We start from the raw sequence: 26,284 nt of genomic DNA on the forward strand, positions 1-26,284 counted from the left end.
CAGAAAAAAAAAAAAAAAAGAAAAAAAGAAAAAAGACAAAAAAATCACTCAAAGGTCCCTAACTACATCCTATTAATATGTTTATATATTTCCTTCCAGTCTTTTTTTTAAATTTCTTAAGTATTTATAATCATGTTTGTTTCATTTTATTTTTAAATAACATTTTAAACATTATATATCTTATAAAATTTTTTTATTTTTATTTTTTTTTCTATTTTTGAGACACACAGAGAGAGAGACAAAGAGCAGGGGAGAGAGGCAGAAGGAGAGAGAGAGAATCCTAAGCAGACTTCACACTCAGTATGGAGGCTGATGTGGGGCTTGACTCTGGGATCCTATGACTCTGGGATTATGGCCTGAGCTGAAATCAAGAGGTGGACACTCAACCAACTGAGGCATCCAAGCACCCAGTAAAAATAAAATTTAAAGGCCATATTATATTTCACTTAATGGATATACACCTCTTTTCTTCTTTTTAAAGTGTGGGGACTAGATGAGTAAATTTCTCTGGAGTCTTCCAGCTCCAAAGTTCTAAAACACAGTATAAATTGTATCGACCATGTAGGCTCACTGTAATAGCAAAGACTTCCAAGTTTTAGGGACTTAACACAATACATATTTATTCTTCCTCAAGTCACAATTTAAAGAGCATCCATAGGGTAGGGGAAAGGGATTTTGTTCCACCTAGGGCTTTTCCATCCTGAGGGCTGTGGGGGGTCTTCTCTATGATCCTCTGTGTCTAACTGGAGAATAAGGTAGGAGAGGTGGGTGCAGGATCCCATGGGAAATTTTTATGGGTTAATTCCAATGAAGATACTTATCATTTATGCACATTCATTGACCAGATTTCATTCACATGTACTCACCAAACTGCAAGGGAGGCTGAGAAATGTAGTCCAGTTGTGTCCATAGGAGGGAAAAAAATGGAGTTTGGTGAATCTATAGCAGTGTATGACACATAGGTGTTCCACTTTGTTTTGTTTTATTTTTTTCCATATTTTTCTGCCTTAAAAACCTAACACAAACTTCAAGTTTGGGTCTAATTCTTTTTCTCTCTCTTTTCCCACACTTTGCCACCCAGGGTCTCAGTGTAAACTTGCCATCTCAACTTGCCTTTAGTTCAATCAGTGGCTGTGCTCTTCCTAGTTTAACCTATGTGTCATCTGTAGAGAGTCCTGCATCACACATTGACACTTCCAGTGTCCTGATCATGAGGAAAGGCTCCTGTCCATAGAATTACTCATCAACTTACTCATGACAAACAAAACAGATACAAGGTTTGTCTTCCTGCAGATTTTTGTCCAAGGTTTCCAAGGGAATCCTACAGGGCAGCTGAGTCCTACATGATTGATGGGGTCCGCTTCTTTTTAATACTTTCTTTCCTGTCATGGACTTTCCAGAGGACTTAATGTTTTATGTATTTTTGAGAGACAGAGAGACAGGGTATGAGTGGGGGAGGGGCAGAGAGAGAGGGAGACACAGAATCCAAAGCAGGCTCCAGGCTCTGAGCTGTCAGCACAGAGCCCAATGCAGGGCTCAAACCCATGAACTGCGAGATCATGACCTAAGCCAAAGTCGGACGCTTAACCAACTGAGCCACCCAGGCACCCCTGACATGTATTGCTTTTTAAACAAAGCCTTGGGGTCAAATTCCAATTTGATCCCGGCCTTCTGTTTCTTTTGTTCTTGTGCAATCTGACCAACCACACAGAAAAGACCTCAGATGACTTCTAAGTCACTTAAACCATCATCTGAATTTGTAAGCTTTATAGCTGTAGGATAGAAACACCATGGTATTTGGAAGAATATTTTAACTAAGCTCTGGGGAAAATAACTTTGAGAGAAACAAAAGGGGGAGGGTGCTACAGGCCCAGCATGGTTGGTCAGAGGTGCTTCTAGACAGAATCTTTGGAGGATCATTGGAACAGGATGAAGCAGCAATGCCCAGAGATGTTCATGACTGTGCCAGTGAGGGGTTTAAACATTGAAGCCCCTTTCCCAATAGGTCAAAGGAACCTTCAGTGGCAGTTGAATCTGATATCTCTCATGGTTAGTTGTTAGTTCAGCCCACTCAAAATTTCAGTCTGGGTCAAGTTGACCCTTGAGCCATGCAGGTTTAGTGGCATCAACCCCCCCACACAGTTGAAAATATGCATATAGCTTTTGACTCCCCCCATACTTAACTACTAATAGCTTACTATACCAGTGATATAAAGTTGGTTAACACATATTTTGTATGTCATATGTATTATATACTATATCTTTACAATAAAGAACACTAGAGAAAGAAAATGTTATTAATAAAATCATAAGGAAGAGAAAATACATTTACAATATTGCATAGTATTTATTGAAAAACATCCATGTGTAAGTAGACCTGTTTAGTTCAAACCCACGTTATTCAAGGGCCAACTGTATTCCCTCCCTACACACCCAGAGGCTTGGAGTAGTAATACTGTGCTGTGTGTATGTGTCAGGTGGAGGGGGAGGGCAGGTGTGCTACTGGGAAGCCTTTGGTCTATTCTTTTAAACATTTTCTCCTTTTTCTCTGAGCCTGGTTCCCTGAGCCTGGTGCAGAGGAATGAAGTGAGGGAGGACACATTATTAGGTTATTCTTTCCTTCCTGATGCTCATTTCTGCCATTCCAGCAAATTGTGCAGATGTGGTGTGGCAAGGTGGAGGCTCCAACAGGACCAAGTCCATGGCAGTTCTGCTAGGCATTGCTCATGGGCAAGATCTGTCTGGGTCTTCCAGAGAGCTCTTCCTGTGAAGCCTTCCACTGCATTCCCCTGATCTGGGGCCTCTCTGCCTCATGCTGAGGGATACTGCATTAAGACTGCAGCACCGAAAGTCATCTTCTCTCTGTACCCTCAACTCTAGGAACTGCAGGATTGGGCAGGATCTGCCTTCCATGCATCTAGGGAATGAGCAACTCCAGGGGGGTCTTGCCCTCATCCTTAGCAGTGTCATTTCTCCGTCCCTCTGCCCAGTGTCCTTTTTCTTTTTGGCTCAGTGGATACACAACAGGGGTTACAAGTTGTCAGTTTTTTCTTCCGGAGGAGACCCCCAGCAACTGCCTTGAATCTTCTTTCTCTGATTTGATAAGGGGAACCAAACATCCTTCTTTCCCTTCTCAACCATCACACACACTGATTCTCCCTAAAGGCAACCTCTGCCAAAATCAGCCCTTACCCTTTTATAGATCAAGGGGCTGTCAATTCCACATGGCCTTTGAGGGAGTGGCTGAATCCAAAATAGAAGTCTTTTGAAGATAGAGCATGAGATACTGAGCACCTTTTTTTCTCAGCTGTGGGTTCTAGTTGTCAGTTCTGGGAAAGAGAGAAAAAGCCCACTCAGCACAATGCTGCCACATAGGATTTCTCAAAAAATGTGCATATCAAAGATGCCTATGGTGGCAGATTTTAAAGAGTATGGATGGATATATGCGTGTCTTTGTAAGAGTCTTATGTAAGAGTGCATTATCTCTTGATTAAAAATTCCTCTTTGTGGAGCCTGGGTGGCTCAGTCAGTTGAGCATTTGACTCTTGATTCTGGCTCAGATCATGATCCCAGTGTTATGGGATTGAGCCCCATGTCAGTCTCTGTGCTCAGCATGTATCCCACTTAAGATTCTCCCTCTCTCTCCCTCTGCCCCTCTCCCCCACTTGCATATGCACACTCTCTCTCACTCTCTCTAAAATAAAGAAAAAGAAAAAGAAAAAAAATCCCCTTGCCTTAATTTTCTGGTAACCCTAACCCTAGCTCTGTGGAAGTACAACTGACTCCTGTTTTGTATGATTTTTTAATTTTAGGTTTAAGATGCTAAATGATGAAAATTCCAGCCACCTCCTGTACTTTAACTGTGCTCTCAGGTGGTTTGCTTTAAGAATGGATGTCCTCATGAACATTGTCACCTTCATCGTGGCCTTGTTGGTGACTCTGAGCTTCTCCTCAATTAGTGCTTCATCCAAAGGCTTGTCTTTGTCTTACATCATCCAGGTAACACCTAGTATAAAGTTAGGTTTGGCCTGGAGGCTCTGGCATAGGGCATTACTAGGGAGGATGGATGTAAGAGAAGATCCAACTCAAATGGGTGCAACAAACAGGGAGAGCTTACTGGTTCACATCACTAAAAGGCATGACAGTTGTGTGGGCTTCAGGAATAGTTGGATCATAGCCCCTGGCTTTGTCCTTGTTCTGTGATGACTTCCTTCATGGTTGTACAATGGTGACTGGCATTCTCTGAGAGCTGCAACAGGAAGGAAGGAGGAAGAAAGCTTTTCCTACCCTAGTCACAGAGCAAAAGCCTTGAGCTTTACTCTTACTGGATTAGTTTAGGCATCCTGGAACAAATTAGTGCCTGGATAGAATTGGGATGATTGGCTTAGGTCAAAGGATGGAGTCACACACCATCCTACCCCCAAGTCACAGAACTGTCCCATAATAGAGATCAGGAAAAGGATGCTGGAGAGGCAGCCATGATGTCTATGACAAATAATACTGACTTCTCCTTTTGTTTGCTTTGGTATTTTTCTTTTCAAGAAAATAACAGTAATAGGAAAATAATAGTAATACAGAATAATAATAATAATCAGGAAATACATGCCATTTGAGGTACTATTGTAAGTCATGTATGTGAATTAATTCATTTATTCCCACAACAATCGATGAGATAGTTTCTGCCATAGTCCTCACCTTATACATGATAAAACTTAGGCTTAGAGAGATTTGTCCAACATCACACACTTGTCATGTGTTAGAGCTAGGGTTTGAACCTAGGTCATCTGGGTCTGCTACCTATCTGAGTGTGAATCTTGAGGGTGTGTGTGTGCATGTGTGTGTATGTGTTGGCCTAAGGATAAAATGTCCAGCTACGTCTGGTTGGGAGAAAGATGAGGACTGGTAAAGAGATGGGTCTATAGACAGACTACTGATCAGTATTTCTGTGGCTCCTTCTCACACCTGGAGCCTGTCTGAGTTCTGCTAGATAGAAATCTCTGTAAGCCCTGAAACACATTCTGCCTCCTTTCTATTAAAAGGCTCTTCTTCCCTTTTCCATCTTCCATAAATCTGTGACTCCTTCGTTCAGTGCTATCTCTTCCCAACCCTCTTGCCCTTAAAGTTCTATTCCTTTTTGAAAATCTCTCTGATATCATTTTAATGGCATTTTAGGAAGGGGAAAGAACAAAACTATATTCTCAGATCTTTATCTTAAGTGGGAAAAAATGAATTTTTCTTGGGTAGCTAGTTTTCCTCATTGATGGATGTTTTTACTTGTTGTTGCCTAGTAAGATATAAAGCAGATGATATTGAATAGATCCCCTTACTTGGTCCAAGTGAAACAGCTTTCCTCAACTGAGGGCATGCTTTTTGGGGGATATCATCAGCTTTCTGTGAGATTGTTTTCAAATATTCCTGTAAGACTTGAGAATTTGCACACACTGGAGGAGTTCCCAGGGACTTAAAGGGATGATACCCTTGAATTTAATAAAATGCACATAAGCCCTTTTTAAGGGCAAGGTTCATTCATTCATTCACCAGATAGCCACTGAGAATCTACTGTGAGCCAGGAATTCTGCTAGGTGCTGTGGATTCAGCAGCAAACAATCTGGACAGGTCTTGTTCTCATAGAGTTTATGGGATAAAAGGAGATATAACATGGGATGGAATAAATAAGTGCACAAGCAAATAAGTGAGAAGGTTTCAGAAATTGTTTATTATGAAGATAATAAAACAGGGTAATGTGACTGTCAATGGGGAAGCAACATGAGATTCTATAGTCAGAGGAGAACTCTGCTAAGAGGTGACTTCCAAGCTGGTACATGAATGACAAAGAACCAGCCAAATAAGATGGAAGGGAGGATGCTCCAGGCTGAGAGGCCAGAGCAAGGCTTGGGGTAGGTAGGAGCTGGGCACATTTGAGCCATTCAGAAGGTCATGCAGCTTGAGCAGAGTAGAAAATAAGGTCTGAGGTGTTGGTGGGGAGAGACTATGTAAGGCTTTGTCAGCCATGGAATATAAGGTTGCTTTTATATAAGGGCTGGATGATCCTCTTTGTGAGAGGCTGTGCTATGTGTTATAGGATGTTAGCCTCCATGATCTCTAACTAGGAAATCCCAGTAGAACCTCCCTCCTCTAAGGTTGTGACAACCACAAGTTTCTTTAGACATTGCTAAATGTCTCCTGAAGGGCATAATCACCCAGGTCAAGAGCCACTGCTCTAAGAGAAATAGAAAGCCAGTGGTGTGTGTTAAGCAGGCAGGCAACAAGGGAACCATGCAAAGGGTGTGGACCTACACCATTGCCCCCTGCCATTTACCTGCTTGGGCCACACTGCCTCCTTGTTAAGGTCACTTGCTGCTACTCAGAGCTACCCAAATCCTGAGTTTGCCTGGCGGACTTCTTTTTATAAATGCTTCTGCTCACACAGTTCCTTAACTGCCCTAACAGAGGCAAACCTCTCCCCCACCACCTCCATTCTGACCATTCTTTCACATCCTGTTTTATTGGCATCTTACCTTTTCTTGAAATGACGTGTGTCTTATCCTGCCAGCCTGCTAGAACATAAGCCGTGTGACTGTAGGGGTTTTGTCCATCACATTCAGCCCTGGAAAACCAGCCCTTCTGTGACAGGGCCTGGCCCACCGTCACTGCTCACCCAGTGAAAGAAGACCTGGTCCTGCCTTGAGCCCACTAGCCCACCTTGTGACTGAAGCAGGTGCTGTTGGTGCACCAACCTTCCAGGGCAGCCTGGTTGGCCTCCTGCTGCTACGAGAAGGTGCCCAGTCCAAGCCCAGGGCAGCCTGCAAGTGTGGGGAATTCCCTAAGCCAGAAGTGGCCCCCAAAATTGTTGAAGGGCATCAGTGGGGATGTAGCCCAGCTTCCTCAGGACAACTCAAGTGTGTTCCATGCAGTGTCCCAGAGCTTCCAGTAGGATCGAATTTTGGGTACCTACAAGTGAACCTCTCATGACTTACTTTCTGTTCTGTACGTCACTTCTCCCAGCTCCCACTGGTACTTTTGTGGTCCACCTCCTGGATTAATTTCCTAGGGCTGCTGTAACCAGTCACCATAAGCTAGTGGCTTAAAATCAGAGAAATTTATTCTCTTACAGTTTTGGAGGTCAGAAGTCCCAAATCAAGGTGTAGGCAGGACCTTGTTCCCTCTGCATGCTCTAGGGGACAAGCCATTCCTTGTCTCTTCCAGCTTCTGGTGGCTGCTGGCATTCTTTGGCATTTCTTGTATTGTAGCAGCATCACTCCAACCTTTGCCTCTGTCTTCATATCTTCTTCTCTTTTGTGTCTTCTCTTCCTCTGTCTCTTATAAGGATACTTGTCATTGGATTTAAGGTCCATCCAGGTAATCCAGGATGATCTCAAGATCCTTACTTATACCTAAAGGTCTTTTTCTTTCAAATGAGGTAACATTCACAGGTCTCAGGGATTTGGATGCATACATATCTTTTTGGGGGACCTCCATTCAACCTGCTTACACTCCAATTTCAGGGTTGGCTTCTGGGGGATTCTGGCCTAAGATAGGTGGCCTTAGCAAGCCACATTCCCCACTCTGAGCCTAGATATTCTCATGTCTGAAGCAAACAGATGGGCTAAATGATTTCCTTCTACCCATGATGATCTGTGGCAATGGGATTTCAGTGGCTGCTTGGCTGCCTGTTGGGTAAATCAGGGAGGGCATGGAAGTGCAGGACCATGCCAGATGGCAGCAAGGGGTGGATACCCAGCAGCTCTGTGGCCCTGGGAGATTCCAGCTTAGACCAAGAGTGATCAAGTGGTACTGTGGTGGGATGGTTCATGCCATCTGGAGTGTCAGGGAAAATGTCATTACCCATTTGGTTCCGAATGCAGAGGAATATTTAAAGGCAAAACACTGCAGTGTCTTTACTTCTGGGCACTTGGCTGGGAATGCAGGCATGTTTTTGTGTGGCTCTGAGTGAGGCTGGTGAGGGGTAATTCACAAGGGCTGCCCCTGAGGGTGGGGCAGCAGAACCCAAGGGAAGAAAGGGATCTAACTCAGCTTTTGCTTCTCTACAATAGCTAAGCGGACTACTCCAAGTATGTGTGCGAACAGGGACAGAGACCCAGGCCAAATTCACCCCCGTGGAGCTGCTCAGGGAGTATATTTTGGTAAGAAATTAGTGCATGCCAGAGGAAGGGCTAGTTAACTCTGGCGGAATTTATGCAGGCATTGATTTTTTGACATGTGAAAGGGGTCTTTTTAAAAACTGAAATTTGTTGGGGTGCCTGGGTGGCTCAGTCGGTTAGGTGGTAGACTGTTGATTTTGGCTCAAGTCATGAACTCACAGTTGTGAGACTGAGACTTGCATTGGGCTTCAAGCTGAATGTGGAGCCTGCTTGGGGTTCTTTCTCTCCCTCCCTGTGCCCCTCGTTGTGTCATTCACACACATGCTTTCTCTAATAAAAACAAACAAGCAAACAAACAAATAAAATAAAAACTGAAAATGAACCACAACCCTCTTCTTAAAGCCCATATTTACCATACAGTCTAAAGTACTTTAAGTTGAGGAAGAGATTCTTTTTTTAAAAAAAAAAAATTTCCTCAAGGGCAGTTTCTGCATACAAAAATAGAAATCAGTGGCTAACTTTAGTTTCTAACGATTACCATTTGATTGACTAAAATTGTAAATTGAAAAAAAACAATGGTTGAACTCTTCTTTAAAAGCTTTTATGTTCAACTTACAAATCCTGCTATTCTTTGAAAAGTCTTGACAAGTCAAGCAATCACTTTTAAGGGCCTTTGAATAGCATTTGGCCTCATTTACAAACTTAATTAAACTCTTTAAAACATTAAACTGCATTTTAAAATTTAGCACATTCCATTTCCTTCTTAAGTATCTCGATTATCTGATTTAACAAACAAACCTTCCAGAGGTTATATAAATCTAATAAATTACACTTATAAATATAGTAAGCTTTAAATTTGCATAACCATCCCAATGCTGTGGATGAACAGTAAGCTTTTAACTTAAAATCATGTCTAAATAAATTATTCAATTATACATTTTAAATTAGAATCACAGGCCCTTATGTTACTAATATTATTATACTTGAAACACAAAATATGCAGATTCCTTAAACTGAAAATACTGTTACAATTTTGCTTCTCTTAAATATTCTCGTTATTAATTCTAGATCTCCTGGGGGTTAAAAATATTCACTGTGTAGGAATACAGATATTTTATCAGTTAATTGTAGTTTCTTATCACAGATTTGGACTTGCCAGCCACCCCACAGGGCACACGGGGGCCTTACTTCTCATGGCTCACAGGGACTTCAAAATTTTAGAGGAGGTGGTGTTCTAACACAGCCAAGTTGAGTAGAGCAACTTGGCTTAGACTTTGCATTTCTTAGACACTTGCAGATACTGAAATTGTATCTGACTGAACTCTGCAAATCTCAAGATTTGGTCTGGATTTGCCACACAGCTTCAAGGTCACAATGCTGACACTTGCCCAGGCCCACATGGCCCCGTATGAGCTGTCCCTTATAGTTGTCCATCTCTCTATTCACTAAGCTCCAGCCACCTAACTTTTCTTTCTATTCCTCAAAGTGCCCAAGCTTGTTCTGGCCCCAGGGCCTTTGCACTAGCTGTCTACTCTGCCTGGAAGGTTCTGAACTCAAATTTTCTTATATCAGCATTCTAGGTCTCAGCTTGAATCGCACATCCTCATAGATGCCTTCTTCAACCCTTAAGTTACTTTTACTCTGTCTACCCCTTTCACTACACACATTGTCTTCATTTTTTTTTAATGTTTTATGTTTGTGTTATTTTATGATTTATTGTCTTTATTTCTGATTTTGTTTCTTATTTATTATCTGACTTCCCCATTGGAATGTGACTTCTTTAGTGGGTTTCTTGATCTAGCACACCACCACGAACACCAGTACCTAGAATTGTGGGAATGCGTGAATTAATTAAATGAATGGAAAAGTGAATGATTGTTAACCTGTCATTGGTTATTCTGTTTTCCAGACCTGTGTTCCTGAATGCACTCACCCCCTCAAAGTGGAGACTTGTTCCTGTGACTGGCCCAGGCGTGGGGAGATAACATTCAGAGACTATCAGATGAGATACAGAGACAACACTCCCCTTGTTCTTGATGGGCTGAACTTGAGCATTCAAAGCGGGCAGACAGTTGGGATTGTTGGAAGAACAGGTTCTGGTGAGGACAGGGTTTTTTTCTTTGCATTTCCACTGGGGGTGCTGTTTGAGCCACACCAGAGGGCTGTGTGTATGTGTGGTGGGTTGGCTGTTTTTTTCTCCCTCTAATCTCTTTACTGTAAATTAGGATTTCAGGTTGAATGGGCGTGTGGAGTTGGAAACAAACACACACCAGTTTTTGAATTAATTAAATGAGAATCATTCTGGTGAAACGAGGCCCAGAGGATGAGTCGTGTGTTAACAGCCCCTGCAGGAACGGGCAGGTTAACCATGTCAGGGCAGCTGATTGCCTCCACAGAGTGAGGCCTTTCTGTCTGCACAGTCATCTGCACTGAGCCATTTAACTGCATTACAAATTCCCCTGATTAGATACTTGGATATGATAGAAGTACAAACTGATGTTTGATTTGCTGTTCTTGCTTTTATTATTCCCAGGAAAGTCATCCTTGGGAATGGCCTTGTTTCGTCTGGTGGAGCCAGCTGGCGGTACGATTTTCATTGATGAGGTGGATATCTGCACTATAGGTTTGGAAGACCTCAGAACCAAGCTGACTGTGATCCCCCAGGATCCTGTCCTGTTTGTAGGTACAGTAAGGTAGCTGTTTTTGATCATCGTCCATTCCTATTTTTTAGGTAGTAAAATCAGACCAGTCAGGAACTTTGTGAAGTGCCCAGAGTGGGCCTAAAGGAAGCAGCCATCCTGAGGTGCTCACAAGCACTTCTAGTACCTGTTCCTGCTGAAGCCTTAGGAAGAACTAAGGACTAGAGCCCTGAACATTGTCTGTATTTTATGTGCCACATCACAAATAAGCAAGATGCTTACACATAGGGTGAGCAGATATCCCAGTTGGCCCTGGAGAGCCCTGGTTTATGCCTGTGTCTCAGCATCCTATAAGGTTTAACACTGGCCACCCTCAAAAGTACCCAGTTAGCGAAATAAAATAAGTGGTTACCCTATGTATGTAGCCTTCCATAGGGAAGTGCACCAATTTATTCCCATTGAAGAATGAACAGAAGTTGTTCAAGTACAAGAACAGTAGGGTTGCAACTTCCATGGGGCTCAAGATCTGATGTCAAGGGATAAGGAGAAAACCATTTTGTCATTTAGTCCAGGGCAATGGCTCCTCCTCCAATGAGAAGGACATTTCTCATATTAAGCGCCATTTAGAATTATAAGAAAAATGCATTCCATGTCTTGAGATACCAGACCTACATGGGGCACCCTGGGTGACGTCCTGGGAGCCACAGCTGTACCTCTTGCTTCTGAAGGTAAAGTGAATCCCCCCACCACACCCTCTCTGCCTATAATTTGCATAGGGTCAAAGGTCTTCTGCTGTCCATGGCCACTGTGAGGACCAAATGTGTCTTCCTGGGTGCCTTGCTCAGTGCTGTCTCTCCTGTCTAGGTAGTCTCTGCCCCATCACAGAGCTGTGGGGCTTTGCTCACTTGGCCTGAGATTGGTAATTTTATGTGCCATTGTCCTGGGCTAAGCACTGCTTTTGGGGCCATGAAAATCATCACACACACCACCCCTTGCTCTCTCCCACATGCTGCAGAAAACATACTCCCCCATCCTGTCCTCCTCAGAAATCTGGCTCCCTGCTCTTTCCTTTATTGCAGGTACAACTTGGATCCATTTGAGAGTCACTCAGATGAGATGCTCTGGCAGGTTCTGGAGAGGACATTCATGAGAGACACAGTAGGTCTCTGGGGTTGACCAGGATGAGTCCGTTTCCCAGCACCAGGGCCCAGATTTGGATTTGACAAGACCCGGGTCATCATTTGGCCCGGCTTATTTGCTGATGTCACATGTGTCAGGAGAATGTGATCCTTTTTTACTCTTTGTTAAAAGCAACAATAGATAATATTTTTAGGCCTCTGAAATCATCAGGACAAGAGCTCTGCATGTATGATCTCACCTCACCTGGTCCTGTCTTGACTGCAGCCTTCTGAGGTTGGAACTCCTATCCTGATTTTTAGAGGTGTAGCAATTAAGACTCAGGGAAGAAACATGTGAAGCTAGTAAGTGGCAGAATGGAGACTTGAACCCAAATGCATCTGACTCTAGAGCAGATGGGGCATCCTGCTGCTCTGCCAATAGCCTCCTTTGCTTATGGGTACATATAAGGCATAGGAAGGTGAGAGGGGGTATGGCAGGCTCCAGGAATGTTTCCTGTGAGATAGGGTCCTGTCCTAGAAGAGCTGTGGGTATGGCCACCTCAGCAGCATGGAGGGGATTTTCTTCCCCAAGACTTGGTACCAAGGTGAGCATGTCCCAACATCACTGTGACTGGATAAATCAGATGCTGTCGTACCTTTCCTTGATGACTAGAAAACTCCCATCCCATGTGTATTTTGTCCACAGAAATAGGAACCCTGGAAGCCATTTACACTTCATTTGTGTTTCTCTGGACCCACATGTGTACCATTTGTCCTATTTTCGTGAGGTGTCTACAGGGTTCTATGAATCATACTGTGATTTTAAATTATTAATGTCCGCCTACTCCCTGGTCCTTCCCTGGTGCCTGTTTGCAATGTTGAAATGATTGTTGTTTTGTACTTTCTCTTCCTCAGTAAAATAAAGCCAGCTGATGAATGCATGAGTGGGGCAATCAATAGAGATGATGCAGGACAATTTTATAGATCATCAGCATAAATGTGGCATTTTCTGTGTTTTATAGATAATGAAACTCCCAGAAAAATTACAGGCAGAAGTCACAGAAAATGGAGAAAACTTCTCAGTAGGGGAACGTCAGCTGCTTTGTATGGCCCGAGCACTTCTCCGTAATTCAAAAGTAAGGAAACAGCACGGAAAAATGGATTGGTCAAATTTTGGATATTTCCCGCAGCGCCACTCAATCCAGGAGGTAGAGCTATGCGTTTGTCTTTCAGCAAAGAGAGAACAATTGAGCCATTTAAAAACCGATCAGTTTCTTTTAAGACAAAGTTGTAAGGGGTAAAAATTGAAAAATAACAGTCATTTACAGCAAGAGCACCTGCCTCCTCTGGGCCTCCCCCTGGGAAGACTTGCTTAGGTATTCTCTTTGTCTCCTAAGTGCTCTGAGTATGAGAAATCTTTCTCTTGACTTTTTTTTTTGCCTTGTCCCTGAACAATTCTGAAGCCTGCTAAACAATGCCCAGGACGCTAAAGAAGGCCTTCAGAATGCTAAGATATGAGAATTGTAATGTTTATATTCATTTTTCTTAGTGACTTAGTCATCCTTGGTTACTGATTTCAAGGAAGGGATTGCTGTTGCTTTAGAAATCCCATTCTCTGAACCCTGGCCAAAGTGTAACCTAGCCTGTGTGTTGTGTAGACGTGCTAATGGTAGGAGAGGGAGCTGGCACCATCATGCATTCCGTGCTGACTGAGGCACTATACGCTGCTAAGTGCTTTGTGGGTTATCTTTGCATTTCATGCTCATAAGAAAGTATAACCTCCCTTTATAGAGGAGGGCACGGAACCTTTGGGGGCAGGGGTCAAGTAATTTAGTCAAGGTGAAGCAGAGGTGAGCTTAAGCCCTCTTACTTCCAAACCAGCATGGTGGTAGGCAGAATAATTCTCTCCCCCTCCAAAGATGTCTGAGTCCTGATAGCTGGAACAGGAGAATATACCACCATTTCTACGGAAAAGGGGCTTTGCAGATATGATTATGTCAAGGATTTTGAGATGGGGAGATTATCCTGGATTACCTGTGTGGGCCTAGTGCAATCATGCACGTCTGTATAAGAGGGAGGCAGGAGAGTCAGAAATAGGAGAAGCAATGTGACAATGGGAGTAGGTATTAGAGCAATACCAGGAAGGAGGCACAAGCCAAGGAACACAGGCAGCCCCGAACAGCTGCAACAGGCAAGGGAACAGTTTCTCCCTCGAGCTGGCAAAAGGGATACAGCCCTGGCAATACCTTGACTTTAGGACTTCTGGCTTCCAGAACAGCAAAGGCAATACATTTTTGTTGTTTTAAGCCTCTGAGTTTGTGCTGATTTGTTAATAGCAGTGATGGCAAACTAATACGATCACTGTTATTATAGCTCACACTGACTCTGGTTAGCACAGTAGAGAAAGCCTCCTACCACTTTGCAAGATTAGAATAAACCACTTAGAAAACAGAAGTAAAGAACATACCACCTTATTCTTCCAGCCAGTCCCTCAGAAGGAGATGGAGGTGGTGTTAACTTTTATTTTGCTGTTGTTGTTCTGATCTTTTGAGACGGGCCCTTAGCTCATGACTTTTCAGCCCTTCTTCTTCTTCTTCTTCTCCTTCTTCTTTTATAATAAATAGAGCTAAGATTGTGAGTTTCCCTCAGGTGCAGCTTTGGTCTAGTATGACTTTTACCATGTGCCTTCCTCAACAGATCATTCTCCTTGATGAAGCCACCGCCTCCATGGACTCCAAGACTGACAGCCTTGTTCAGAGCACCATCAAAGATGCCTTCAAAGGCTGTACTGTATTGACCATCGCCCACCGCCTCAACACAGTTCTCAACTGTGACCTCGTCCTGGTCATGGAAAATGGGAAGGTGCAGGAAGTTGTTGGCGTCCCCTCCACAGAGGCTTCAACGGTTTGGGCTCTAGGTGAGTGGCTATTTTCTGCCAATTTCAGCTCTTTTTCTCTGACTTTCAGGTGATTGAGTTTGACAAGCCTGAAGTCCTTGCCGAGAAGCCAGATTCTGCATTTGCAATGTTACTAGCAGCAGAAAACAAAGTCCGATTGTAAAGGTCTCACATCAGCTGATTTTAGAGGAGGAGGAGGATGCTTCAGATGAGTTGGATGAGCCTACAAGAGGAGGGCCAGCTATCTCTGCAGGCATCATAATCCGTCCCACCCCTGACACACAGGCTGAGCTGGGGTGGAGGGTGGTTTCCTGCCTTACCCAAGCCATGCCTCCCAACCTCACTGGTTGGCTTGGAGCTGGTTCTGGGTGGTAAACAGAGGCAGAAGAAGCTAATGGATTAAAAAACTGCCCCCATCTCCTAAAACTCCAAGGTGCCCATCAATGAATGTGTCCCCATCAATACCACCTCAGTGCCTGAGAATGGAAACTTTCAGTGTAAGTGTAACTTTCAGTTAAATCTAATCAAACAGAATGGGAAAATGCCTAAAGACGGAATTTGTAAAAGGTTTCCTGCCTTCTCATCAAAAAGGAAAAGTGCAGAGTTTTCTCCCCATTGAACTCCTCTTTGCATCTATTTTGTGTGTGTGATAAGCAATAACTACAAGGTCTGTAGCATGCAAGATTGATTACATTGTTTGGTGAAAAAAAATTTTTTTAAATCATATTATATGTTCTATTTGATCTATTCAAATAACGAGGGAAACAAAAAGTTGGAGTTTCTCTGTAAATGACATTTTTATATCATCTATATTGGTCATTAAAATGCAATAGGAGATTAAACTACCCTGAAATGTTGCCTTGCAATTATTATACTGAAGATCTTACATTTTCTGTACTGTTTCCTCTCACAGACCCTCTTTGCTTTCTCCATTGACTCAGTGATAAAGCCTCACAGCATCTCCCAAATAAAAGGCTTGCTTTCCAACCTCAAGGTTTGCTATGTCAGAGGCAGGAAAGATATGTTCCCAGTAGCCCAGGAGACTGAGTGCTGTTAATTCACAGCAAGACTGAAAGGAAAAAAAAAAAAGAAATTCCAAAGGTTTCTTCTTTGCCAAGGGCACACTCACAGTCTGTTTCTCTTCCCTTAGGACTGAAGGCCCCAATGATGTTTTAGTGAGGTTTTCTGGACTCACCTCCCAACTCCTAGGCTGAACTCTAAATGTGGCACAGGGCAGCGGTGGCCAGCAAAGCTCCTATTTGACATCTCCCAATTGCCTCCCCTTCTTAGTCTTGGTCACATACCTTTCCCCATCTTTACAAACATGGAAGAAGGCAGTGCCTGGCATATATGAGCACTCAAGAATGAGTGGCATGAGTACATGAAGTTAATTACTTAGCTACAAAAAGGAGGAACAGAGATTGTATTTGAACCCTAGCCAGGCTGACCCCAGGGGCACTGTTCCTAACCCCCCTGCAAGAGGGACCTATAGCAGGGACAGTGATGATTTTCAGCATTACACACAGGGGAGAGTGACTCCTGGAAAGATGGCTGTTGTTTGCATGTGTAATGACATGGAATAGTCTTAGTAAGCACCCCCCCCCCCCCGCCAACACCCACACCTTACTGTTACCGGACTATCACCAGGGAAAGACTATGTTGAATAATAGTTACCAACATTTAGCCAGTAGTCCTCAAAACACAGGCTTAGTTACTGAATCCTTGCTGTATCCCTGTGGGGTACATACTAGTGTTATATTACTGATGAGGAAACTGAGGCTCTGAGAGAGTAGAATGACCAACTCAACCCAGGCAGGCTGACTCTAAAATGTGGGTTCTTCAGTTCTACATAATATTGTTGGAAACCTGAGATTCTCCAGGTGAGAAGGAACCCAGTATTTAGTGTTGTAAAACCTCAGCATTGGTCAGCATAGACTCAGTTATGCTGTGTAACAAAGAGCCCCAGATCTCAGTGGTTTATTTCCTATTCATTTACATACCCATCATGGGTCAGCTGTGTCTTTGCTTTTTATCCTCTTTACTCTGTGGCCCAGGCTGGTAGAGCAGTCTCTGCCTAGCACCTACTTCTGCTGTAGAGGGCAGAGAGACATGACAATCAGAAGTGACACATGCCACTTCACCCATGTTCCATAAACAAATCACATGGCCACTTCTGAGTGATAAGGAGGGTATATAGTCTGCCTGCAAGGAGGGGCACGATAAGCACATGGGGAACTTGTCCCTGCAGGAAGTTGTATAATCTATCTCTTGGGAGAGGTAGCAGATATTCTGAATAACACCACAACCTACCACAGCCTGAGTATGGGTCTTGGTTTTGCTCCTAAGTGGCTATGTGATCTGGAGAAAGTAGCTTGCCCTCTCTGAGACTCCATTCTCTCATCTGTTAAATTTGGGGTTTAGACTGGGTGCTAAGGTTCTTTTCAGTCTTGACTTTAACTACAGGAGGGGAAAAAAAGGTGGATATGAAAACACTTCCTAAAGAGTAGAATTTAGACTTTCAGGGGAATTATAGTGAACCCTAGCTGTAAATATTTTTGGGAAAGGTTATATTTGTAAGTTGAACAAAGTTTAACCAAGTTCTGAGTCTTCCTTAGTGCCTCCTTTGATGCTCTTTGGACATAAGAACTTCTTTGAAATGTTATTCTTGTATTATTTTGGTGGCCCAGTTCTATCTTCCTGCCTATTTAGTGATCTTCTATGAATTAGAACCTCTTGAATATTTTTTCTTAGATGCCAGCAGAGAATAAAACCACTTACAAACATTATTATAAATTAATAACAAATTGCCTGTGACATGTTTCACAGTCAGTTGTGTCCTGAAGCCAATTGTGAAATGGCTGATCTGGAACAGTGGTGGACAAACAATAGCCCATAGGCCAATCCCAGCCTGCCACCTGTCTTTATAAATAAAGTTTTATTGGAACATGGACATTCTCATTTGTTAATGCATTACCAAGACTGCTTTCACATTCCAGTGGTAGAGCTGAGTATTTGCAACCAAATGCATGTCTCCCAAGCCAAAAATATTTACTAAACTTGGCCCTTTACAGAAAAATTTTGATCTTTCTTGTTTAGGCATTTGTGTGTGATACAATTCAGGTTAATGAGATGTGAGAGGAAGTCAGCTGGAGGTTGGGGGAGCAGGTTCTGGAAAGCATTCTTTCCCATTGCCTGGTGTGTATGTGGTGTCTGAAGCTGTGGCAGCTGTGTTGTGACCATGGAGGAAGTGGAGAGATGGACAAAGCATAGACATATCCTTGCTTACAACATTAATCTGCTGATTTACCAACCCCAACCTCACTCTACCTCTTGTCATGCCAGAGAATGCATTTTACTTATTGTTCAAGCCAACTTGAATTGGCTTGCTGTTAGTTGCAACCAAAAACATAAACAATGCAGGAGACAGAGATGTCTTTTTTCCTAGGACACTGTTGATTCTGACCAGAAAGAGAATCCGGGTCCCTGATTCTCACCTGTCTTCTCCTACTTTAAGATGTGGCCCAAAGGAGCATTAGGTCACATCCAAGCAAGGAGGAGTTTCCAATTCACATCTCTCCCTGAAGATTCATGCCATATATGAATATTTCCCTCAACTTTCCTCCCTGCTGCTTAAGATCAGAAGGACTCAGAAAGAACTCACAGATTTTGTTCTTGCTATTCGAGTGAACAGATCTGAAAATGGCCCAGAATTGTCGGTAAAAATGTGAAATATTCTCTGGTAAGAATTGGAATCTCTTTAGCAAGAACAGCATGATTTAAAATGAATTGAAAAGCTCAGGAGGTCAGTTTAGGGTCAAATGGACGATCAAAGAAATCACTTTTCTTTTGGCCCTGTGTAGAAGGTCACCTCTGGGTGAGGCTAAATCGGGCACTAAAGCCTTCAAATAAATACTGATTTCCATAGAGAAGGTCTGCCTGACTTTACAATGTACAAGTTCATGGTTCCTGCTGAAAAGCTTTCCCTCTGGTGGGACCAGCATTAAAGGGCCAGGTTGAGTCTGTTTCCAGGGTTTTTGCATGAAGCATGGTGGTAAACAGGCTGATCTTTACCCCCAGGAGCCCGTGGAACTCTAGGCTCCCTTCACCTAGCAGAAATTACACCCAAAGAAACCTAAATTTGGTTTTACGTTTCTTTAAAACATTTTTTAAATGATGTCAAAATACATATAAAATTTACCATTCTATTTTCAAGTGTAAGACTCTGTGGCGTTAAGCACACTCACATTGTTTGGTTCTTTTAATGTTTCTTTTTGAGAGAGAGGGAGCACGCGAGCTACCGGGTGAGGGGAAGAGAGAGAGAGGGAGACACAGAATCTGAAGCAGGCTCCAGGCTTTGAGCTGTCAGCACAGAGCAAGATGTGGGGCCCAAACCCAGGAACTGTGAGATTATGACCCGAGCTGAAGTCAGTCGCCTAACTGACTGAGCCATCTAGGCACCCCAGCACACTCACATTTTTGTGCAGACTTCAACACCACCCATCTCCAGGACTTTTTCATCTCCCCAAACTGAAACTCTGCCCATTGAACAATAACCTCCTATTCCACCCTCCCCCAAGCCTCTGGTAACCACCATTTTGCTGTCTCTGTGAATTTGACTACTCTAGGCACGTAATATAAGTGGAATCCTATAGTATTTGTCGTCTTTGTCACTGGATGATTTCTTTTATCATAATGTCCTCAAAGGCATATGTCGGATGTTCATTCCTTTTTAAGGCCATCCTAGTAAGTGCAAAGTTGTATCTCTTTTATCTCTTTGTGGTTTTGATTTGTCCCTAATGTTTAGTGACACAGAACATCTTTTCATGTGCTTATTATCTATTATAGTAGCATGTAAAACCCTTAACAGAAGACATAGTATTCTACCACCTTGCAAAGTTCCTTCTCTAATACAGCATCTTGAATGGATATTCGAACTGTGTCAGAATCTGGACAGGAACTTTGAGAATGTAATTATTAACTTCGGGCTAAGCACCTTATGTATATCATATCATTACATCTTTAAAACAGCTCATGAGGTAGAAATGGTTCTTCCTGTTTGCTCAGGGAAATCATGCAACCTGCCCCAGGTTACCCAGATGGTAGGTAGAGGAAAGCCCAGAGCCAACTCAGTCCAATCCCTTCACTTCACAGATTAGGAAAAACTGAGGCCCACAAAGCCTAAAACTGGTCTGACACCATCCAGAGAGTGGTGAGGAAGGATTAGTATCCTAAATTCCAACTTAGTGCCATGTCTATGGCACCACATTGATTAATGCACAGACTGTTCTCAAAAAGGCCAACAGTGGCCCAGTTCTGTGACCTGAATCAGAAAAAAAATAGAAAACAACAACTCTTTTCTCCAGGAAGCTTATAATATTATTGGGGAGATGACTTAAAAGTGCCAAAGAGAATACCATAAAATGCAGCAGCATGGAGTGTAAGGTTAGATGTGAGCTCATTCATTCTTTCTTTCTTTCATTCACTCATTCATTTACCTGATTCTTCACTCCTTTGATCCATCCTTCCATCAAGAAAAAAAAAAAAAAGAAGTGAATGAAGGTTGGCAGAAATGAAGATGATTCTGGAAACCACCAATGGCCCTTGTAGGACAAGTATGGGCCATGAAGGTGATGGGGACTGGGGATGGTGTTCCTGGTTGGGGAAATCATCCAGAGACCTGGAGATAAGGATTAGCCTCATTGAGGGAGACAGCAGGCAACTGTCTAACTAGGGCTGACAACTGTTTGGAAAATTGTCAGGTACTTCACTGTCTGAATCTCCAAACACAGTTGGAGACCACCAATGGCTTGGATACAATTGGTGATGGGAGAACAGTTTGTTGTAGAAACAATTAGGGCAGCACTGGGAAGAGGGCGTTAGCAATCATGGGAGTCTGGCCAAGGAAAAGCAGGGCTTCCACAATCCCAATGCAGCAGAGCCAATAAGCTATGGGGGACAGAAATGGGTTGGTTCTGACACATCACTCCCTTTCCCAGGGCAGGATGGGCATCTCAAGAAGAAATAGCCAGTAGAAGAAATTTGCCAGTTGGTCACATGTACCCTGCCCCCATTAGTAGGACACTCTCTTCCAGGTACACAGGGAAAGAGACAGGAAAGCCAAGTTCTTTCTGCTGCCTCCATTTCACCTGCGTGCCTCTTTGTTTCTGCAATTGGTAAATCAGAGATCATCTGCATAGCAGGATCATTTAGGAAATGATGAGGCCACTCTGTGCAGAGAGCACATTTGTCTTGGCAACCAAAAGGATTCTTTGGGAAATGGTCATAATGGTGCTACAACACTAATCAAATTCCTCAGTTTTCTCTGATTTTGAGATTTTAGAGCCAAGTGTCTTCAAGCAAAGGCAACATGTTAACATCTAAAATGACAAACTGAGGACAGGGGCTCATGGTACAGAGAAACAAGGCTGGGCTCTAGGGTTCTAGGAAATGCTGTCGGTACTCTGCCCAGGTCCCTCCTCTCACTTGTTTGAGCATGCTTTTGGTTTATACCTTTAACTCTTCTTCTCAAGACTGCCTTGGGCTACTGGAGCCATTCATGAGCAAAACCAGAAAAACCTAGAAGCGAACCCATCATTTCAAGTTTCCAGGACTCCCAAATCTCTTGGGAGACCATCACCCACTCTATTCTTAGCCCAGGACCTAGGCAGTTCAGATGAGGCTGACACCACAAATTACCTCTAGAGTGAGGCTGGGACCCAGGCCAGGCTGATATGAGTCACATCTCCATGGTGCTCTGAAAGCTTTGGGGTGGGCACATAACCCAAGCTGGGCCAGTCAAGATCAAACCCTGGAAAATGAGGAGTTCTCTTTCTTGGACAACAGATCTCTTTAGCTTCAAGCTTCCAGGTGCCATTTTTGATATCACAAGGAGAGGGCCCACCTGAGAATGAAGCCAACATAGAAGAAAGCATAGCTGACACATGGAGAAGATGTTACCATGTGTTCTGGGCATTTCTCATCTCCTGTGAGGTAGCACAGTCCCTCTTGGTGGACTTGCTGCTGATGGTCTGCCTGGGGTGCTGACCCCAGAGCTTCTTAACCCCAGAGTACCCAAATGTCCCCGCTGTGTCAGGACCATGATGTGTTGTGCCCTAAATGGGAAGAAGGCCCTCACCAGATGGCCCCACCAAGCCTGTGGGGGAAGGCTGGGAACTAGATGCTTTTCCAGACCCAGGCCTCTCCTGGACATACCTCCCCCTGCAGATCAGTCCCTGAATCATGGTCTCACAGAGGGAGGTCCTTCTGCTACCCTATCTTACAAGCATCCTGAAGCACATAAATAATAAGGCTCTTATTTAGTACTTGCCATGTGCCACTGTTTCATGAGTTCTGCCTGACGACCTCATTTACTTCTCATAAGAGCTCGATGAGCACATGTGCTTATTATCCACATTTTACTGAGTCACAGGAAGGCTTAGTTACTTGCCCAAGGATCTTGCATTTTTTAAGTGCCATTTAAGTCTTTAAAATGATTTTACATCTTTAATCTATTTTTATTGCCACAACAGTTTCCTGAATTAGAATTATTATCCCTCATTTAGAATTATTATTATTATTATTTTAGATGTGGGGCTCAATCTCATGACCCTGGGGTCATGATCTGAGCCAAAATCAAGAGCCAGACATTCAACTGACTGAGCCACCCTAACACCCCCAGAATTTTTTTACAAAGCACAAAAAATTGCAATAAATTGCTGATGGTCAAACTATGAGTCTTAAGTCAGAGTTCATTCACAAAATCCCAGAAGCTCAGAGTTGGCAGAGACTACTAAGGACATCCAATTCTGACTGCTCATCTAATGGAGGGGGGAAGAGGCTCAAAGGAGAGAGAGGTTTGCCTAAACCCAAATTGGGGTCTGGACTCTTAATCTCCCAGTTCTTGTATTATACTCTGTTCCTTGGAGAGTGTGTGACTCTCTCTCTCTCTCTCTCTCTCTCTCTCTCTTTCTCCCATTGTCTCTGTATCTCTATATCTCTGTTTCTCTGCCTGTATGTTTCTCTCACACATACACACACACACTGTACCAACTCCCCCTCTCAGAAAATACTCCCTTCTACCCTCACCCCGCACGCCCTACCCATGATGTCTTCTCTCTAAATTCAGAAGGAGCAGAGGGTCTGTGCTAGTCCTGGTCCCTCTGATAAGCTAGACAGTATTTCATCTCAAACCCAAATGGCATTATTTCCCTCAGTATGTGTCCTCAGTGTCCAAGGGACTTCCAAGTTTCCCTCAATTTTTAGGGGAAAATAAGTTGAGGGGGGAGGTAAGTACATAATGAAGGGACCAGCATCATTTAGTGTGGTAGGGGCTCCCATGCGACATGGCTGCTAAGAAGATTCTGATCTTCTTCTGCCCCCACAGACTGAGAATCTGGTCTTGGAGAGCCAAACAGGAGGAGGATGGAAGTGGAGCAGCCACAGCCAGCAGGCCCTGTGTGCTATCACAGCACAGAGAAGACATGAGGGAAACAGCCAAGGGGAGTCCATAGTCAGAAAGAAAAACCCACACAAATGAAAACTATCAACTGCACTTGAGCTATAATGAAGAAAGCAGATCAGCAGAGGCAAAGCAAATTCCCACTGCTAGTCTAGCCTCTTCCCTTTCCCTTCCAAAAAGCTAACATGTGCGGGTTGATGGATATCTCCTAAGTCAAAGTCAGCAGCACAAGTAGAATTAATGAAGGCAATGGCGTGGAAATGCATTGTATTAATATACCCAAGCAGAAAACAGATTCAAATAACTTTCATAAATGAATCCAAGCTACGAACAGAAAGAAGATGCAGAGGACAATAGAAGGTAGGAGAGGGGTCTCAAGAAGGGGTGGGAAGACTTTGAAAATGATTACCAGAAGTTATTTATTGGAAGCCCTTGGTGGCATCAACTCAAGAGATGAACTGTCTGATTAAGCTACAACATGAAAACATGGCAGTATTCAAGGTATTGACACCAAAAAATCAAGAAAGTAATGAGCATGACTCCCCAAAAGTACATGTGCAATTGTATGCAAAGTGGAGTCCATGGGGGCAGAGTTCCACCAGACATTGATGGATGAAGCGACAGAGAAGCACTGTTCATTGAGCCTCTGCCACCTGCATTAGGATGGAGCTCTTCTAATAGGGATGGTGACTGTACTGGAAAAGGTCAGGGATCAGTCAGATCTGAGCAGTGGTTAACATTTCCAAGGAAAGATGGATATAACATGAGCATTTCCTAAGACTTCAGACCTCATAATTTCCTGTGAATTTATTGTAGCCAAGACGATGGAATCTCAGGCTGGGGAGTGTGGGTTTGTGACTTTCCCTCAAAGATGCCTATTTTCTTCATCTGGTGAAGAAAAAACGATGGTGGGGATTTTAGTTTCTACCTGTAGCAGAGTCAGTGGGCTCACCAACATTCCATCATGCCTCCCCCCCCCCCCCCATTCCTGGCCCCCTTGCTATCTGGGAGAGATTTTTGCAATTCTCTTACAATTTTGGTTAACAGGTTAAATGGAAGTGACACATGTCAACATAAACTAATACATGGAAGAGCAAGTGCAGAAACCCTCTAGATATCTCTTTCACTGTTTTTGCCACATTTAAGATGGTATTCCAGATGGTGAAGCCTCCACTATCTTGGATCCTCGGGTAAGTATGTGAAGAATTTCCCCTTTCTCTTCCTTTCCTACCATAGACCTGAATAGATCAGGTGGTATGAGTGAGAAATAAATTTCTGCAATGTTAAGTAAAAGATAAACCTTTGTTGGCTTGAGATTCTGTTAGAGTATTATGGCCTAGCATACTCTGACTAATACACTGCCTACTGGGCACCAATCGCTATCCAAATTGATACTTGCCAAAGCACTGTGACATTAGTAAGCTGTCATAGGATTCTATTATTTCAATTCGACAAGCATTCATTGAGTACCTACTAAGTTCCAGGCATTGTGGTAGGCCCTGTGACTACTGAGATGTGGAAGACCCAGGGTTTTTCCATTTGCCTGGGGAGACAAACTCATGGGCACATAATTATGATGTAGTGGGTGAAGTTTTATTGCATTGTGTTCAAAAGTACCATGAGGAAACCAGCAAGTGAAGTCCCAGAAGCTGAGGTGGGGTCAGGGTGTCAGGAATATCCTACAGAGGTGGTGTCTGAGCTGAGCTTTGGAGGAAGCAAATGGATGAATCAGGTAAAGAAGGCTCAAAGAACACTCAAGTCAGAGAATTTAAGAAGATTAGAACACTTTCCTTTTGCTTCTCTTTTGGACCAACTTACCTTTAAAATCTTCTCAGGCATTTCTCCTTCTTGACAGCCTTTCTCACCTCTGCTCCCCCTCCCTCATCACCCACCACCACACACAGAACCTCAACCCTAGGCTAGGTTGCATAGCCCTTCTCTCCGTTTCACTAACATTCCAGCTCCTGGAATTACAAAACAGCATTTTGTAATACACCACCATCTTGTCTTCTTCTCCAGTGTGTTGGAACCTTGATGTCAGGTTCTGTCACTGTATTCCCAGAGCCCAACAGAGAGCTTACTCATCATACTCAAAAAAGGTTTTTTTTTTTTTTGAAAAGTAAATAAAAACTGGAAAAGTGAACAATCCAATTAGAAACAACTCAAGGTTTCATCACAGGCCTAAGGAAATCTGGCTTCTCTCTGGCTACAAGCTCTAGGTATAATGAGGAGAAGGAGATTGGAAGGGAGGGGCTGCACAAGACAGGAGTCTAGGGACCCAGAGAAAGTATGGTCCAGCTGGGAAAAATCATTTGGGCCAGGAAAGGACTGACCTGGGAAAAATAATCTGGGCCAGGAAATGGCCAACCTTTAAAAGCAAAAGGTGGGGGCAGCAATTCAGTGAGGTGAGGTCATGGAGGTGTCATGAGCTATTGACTTTGTTCAGTCATTAGTATGCATTGACTGTTGACCAAACAATAGCATCTCTGTTTCCTACGATTTCTAATTTCTACAGGAGCCTCTCTGGCTTTCTGGAGTTTCTGTTAGCACATGTAAGCATCTCAATGGTAAATTCCAAGTGTCACAGATGTTATTGGCAGGCTGAGGTCTAAAGATAATCCTGCATCTGGGAATCAACAGATATTTGATAAGCCCTTGCTCTGGATGAGGTGCAGGGATAGGAGTGGGGAAGACACCATGACACACTGGACCTGAGTTCTGGAGTAGTTACAGTCTTCTGGGGAAAGAGACATGTTCTACCCTGTCAATTGACTCCTCAGGGTGAGGGTGGGGTGCAGAACACCCCCAGCTAACATCAGACATCATAGTGGTCCAGGGACTAGAGCCAGGCTGGGCTGGTGCTCATGCTGGAGGCTTAGGATAGGAGAGAGCCAGAAGGGGGAAAAAGCTGTTTCCTATGGATAGCAATAACCAATACCAGGGAAGTCGGCTTCTGTGCTCAAGTTCAAGAAAGAAAGATGGGGCCAAAAATGGAAGAATTATTGAAAGTCAGAAGTCAAGAAAAGATTAAACAGTAAAAGACTAGAGGAACAGGATGAGAGGAGAAAGAA

The 26,284-nt window shown here is 43.4% G+C and overlaps 1 protein-coding gene across 3 annotated transcripts in view; it reads left to right on the forward strand.

The window, feature by feature from the left end:
* ABCC12 (ATP binding cassette subfamily C member 12) overlaps positions 1–15,601 on the forward strand; it is a 95,572-nt gene extending 79,971 nt beyond the window's left edge. Inside the window, exons 23-30 of one of the 3 annotated variants that reach the window (XM_086689511.1) lie at positions 3,813–3,999; positions 8,055–8,144; positions 10,012–10,201; positions 10,636–10,795; positions 11,821–11,899; positions 12,882–13,067; positions 14,557–14,721; positions 14,826–15,601. In XM_086689511.1, coding sequence (XP_086545637.1) covers positions 3,813–3,999; positions 8,055–8,144; positions 10,012–10,201; positions 10,636–10,795; positions 11,821–11,899; positions 12,882–13,067; positions 14,557–14,721; positions 14,826–14,918 — 1,150 coding nt within the window. In that variant the 3' untranslated portion in view covers positions 14,919–15,601. Of the gene's footprint in view, positions 1–3,812; positions 4,000–8,054; positions 8,145–10,011; positions 10,202–10,635; positions 10,796–11,820; positions 11,900–12,881; positions 13,068–14,556; positions 14,722–14,825 lie in introns of those variants that run through there. The other 2 variants (XM_086689512.1, XM_086689513.1) reach the window with 2 other exon arrangements.
* Positions 15,602–26,284: the final 10,683 nt, after the last annotated feature.

The sequence above is a fragment of the Puma concolor genome, chromosome E2 (genome assembly GCF_028749965.1).
Source record: "Puma concolor isolate L17-30 chromosome E2, mPumCon1.1.hap2, whole genome shotgun sequence".
Taxonomy (NCBI): Eukaryota; Metazoa; Chordata; class Mammalia; order Carnivora; family Felidae; genus Puma; species Puma concolor.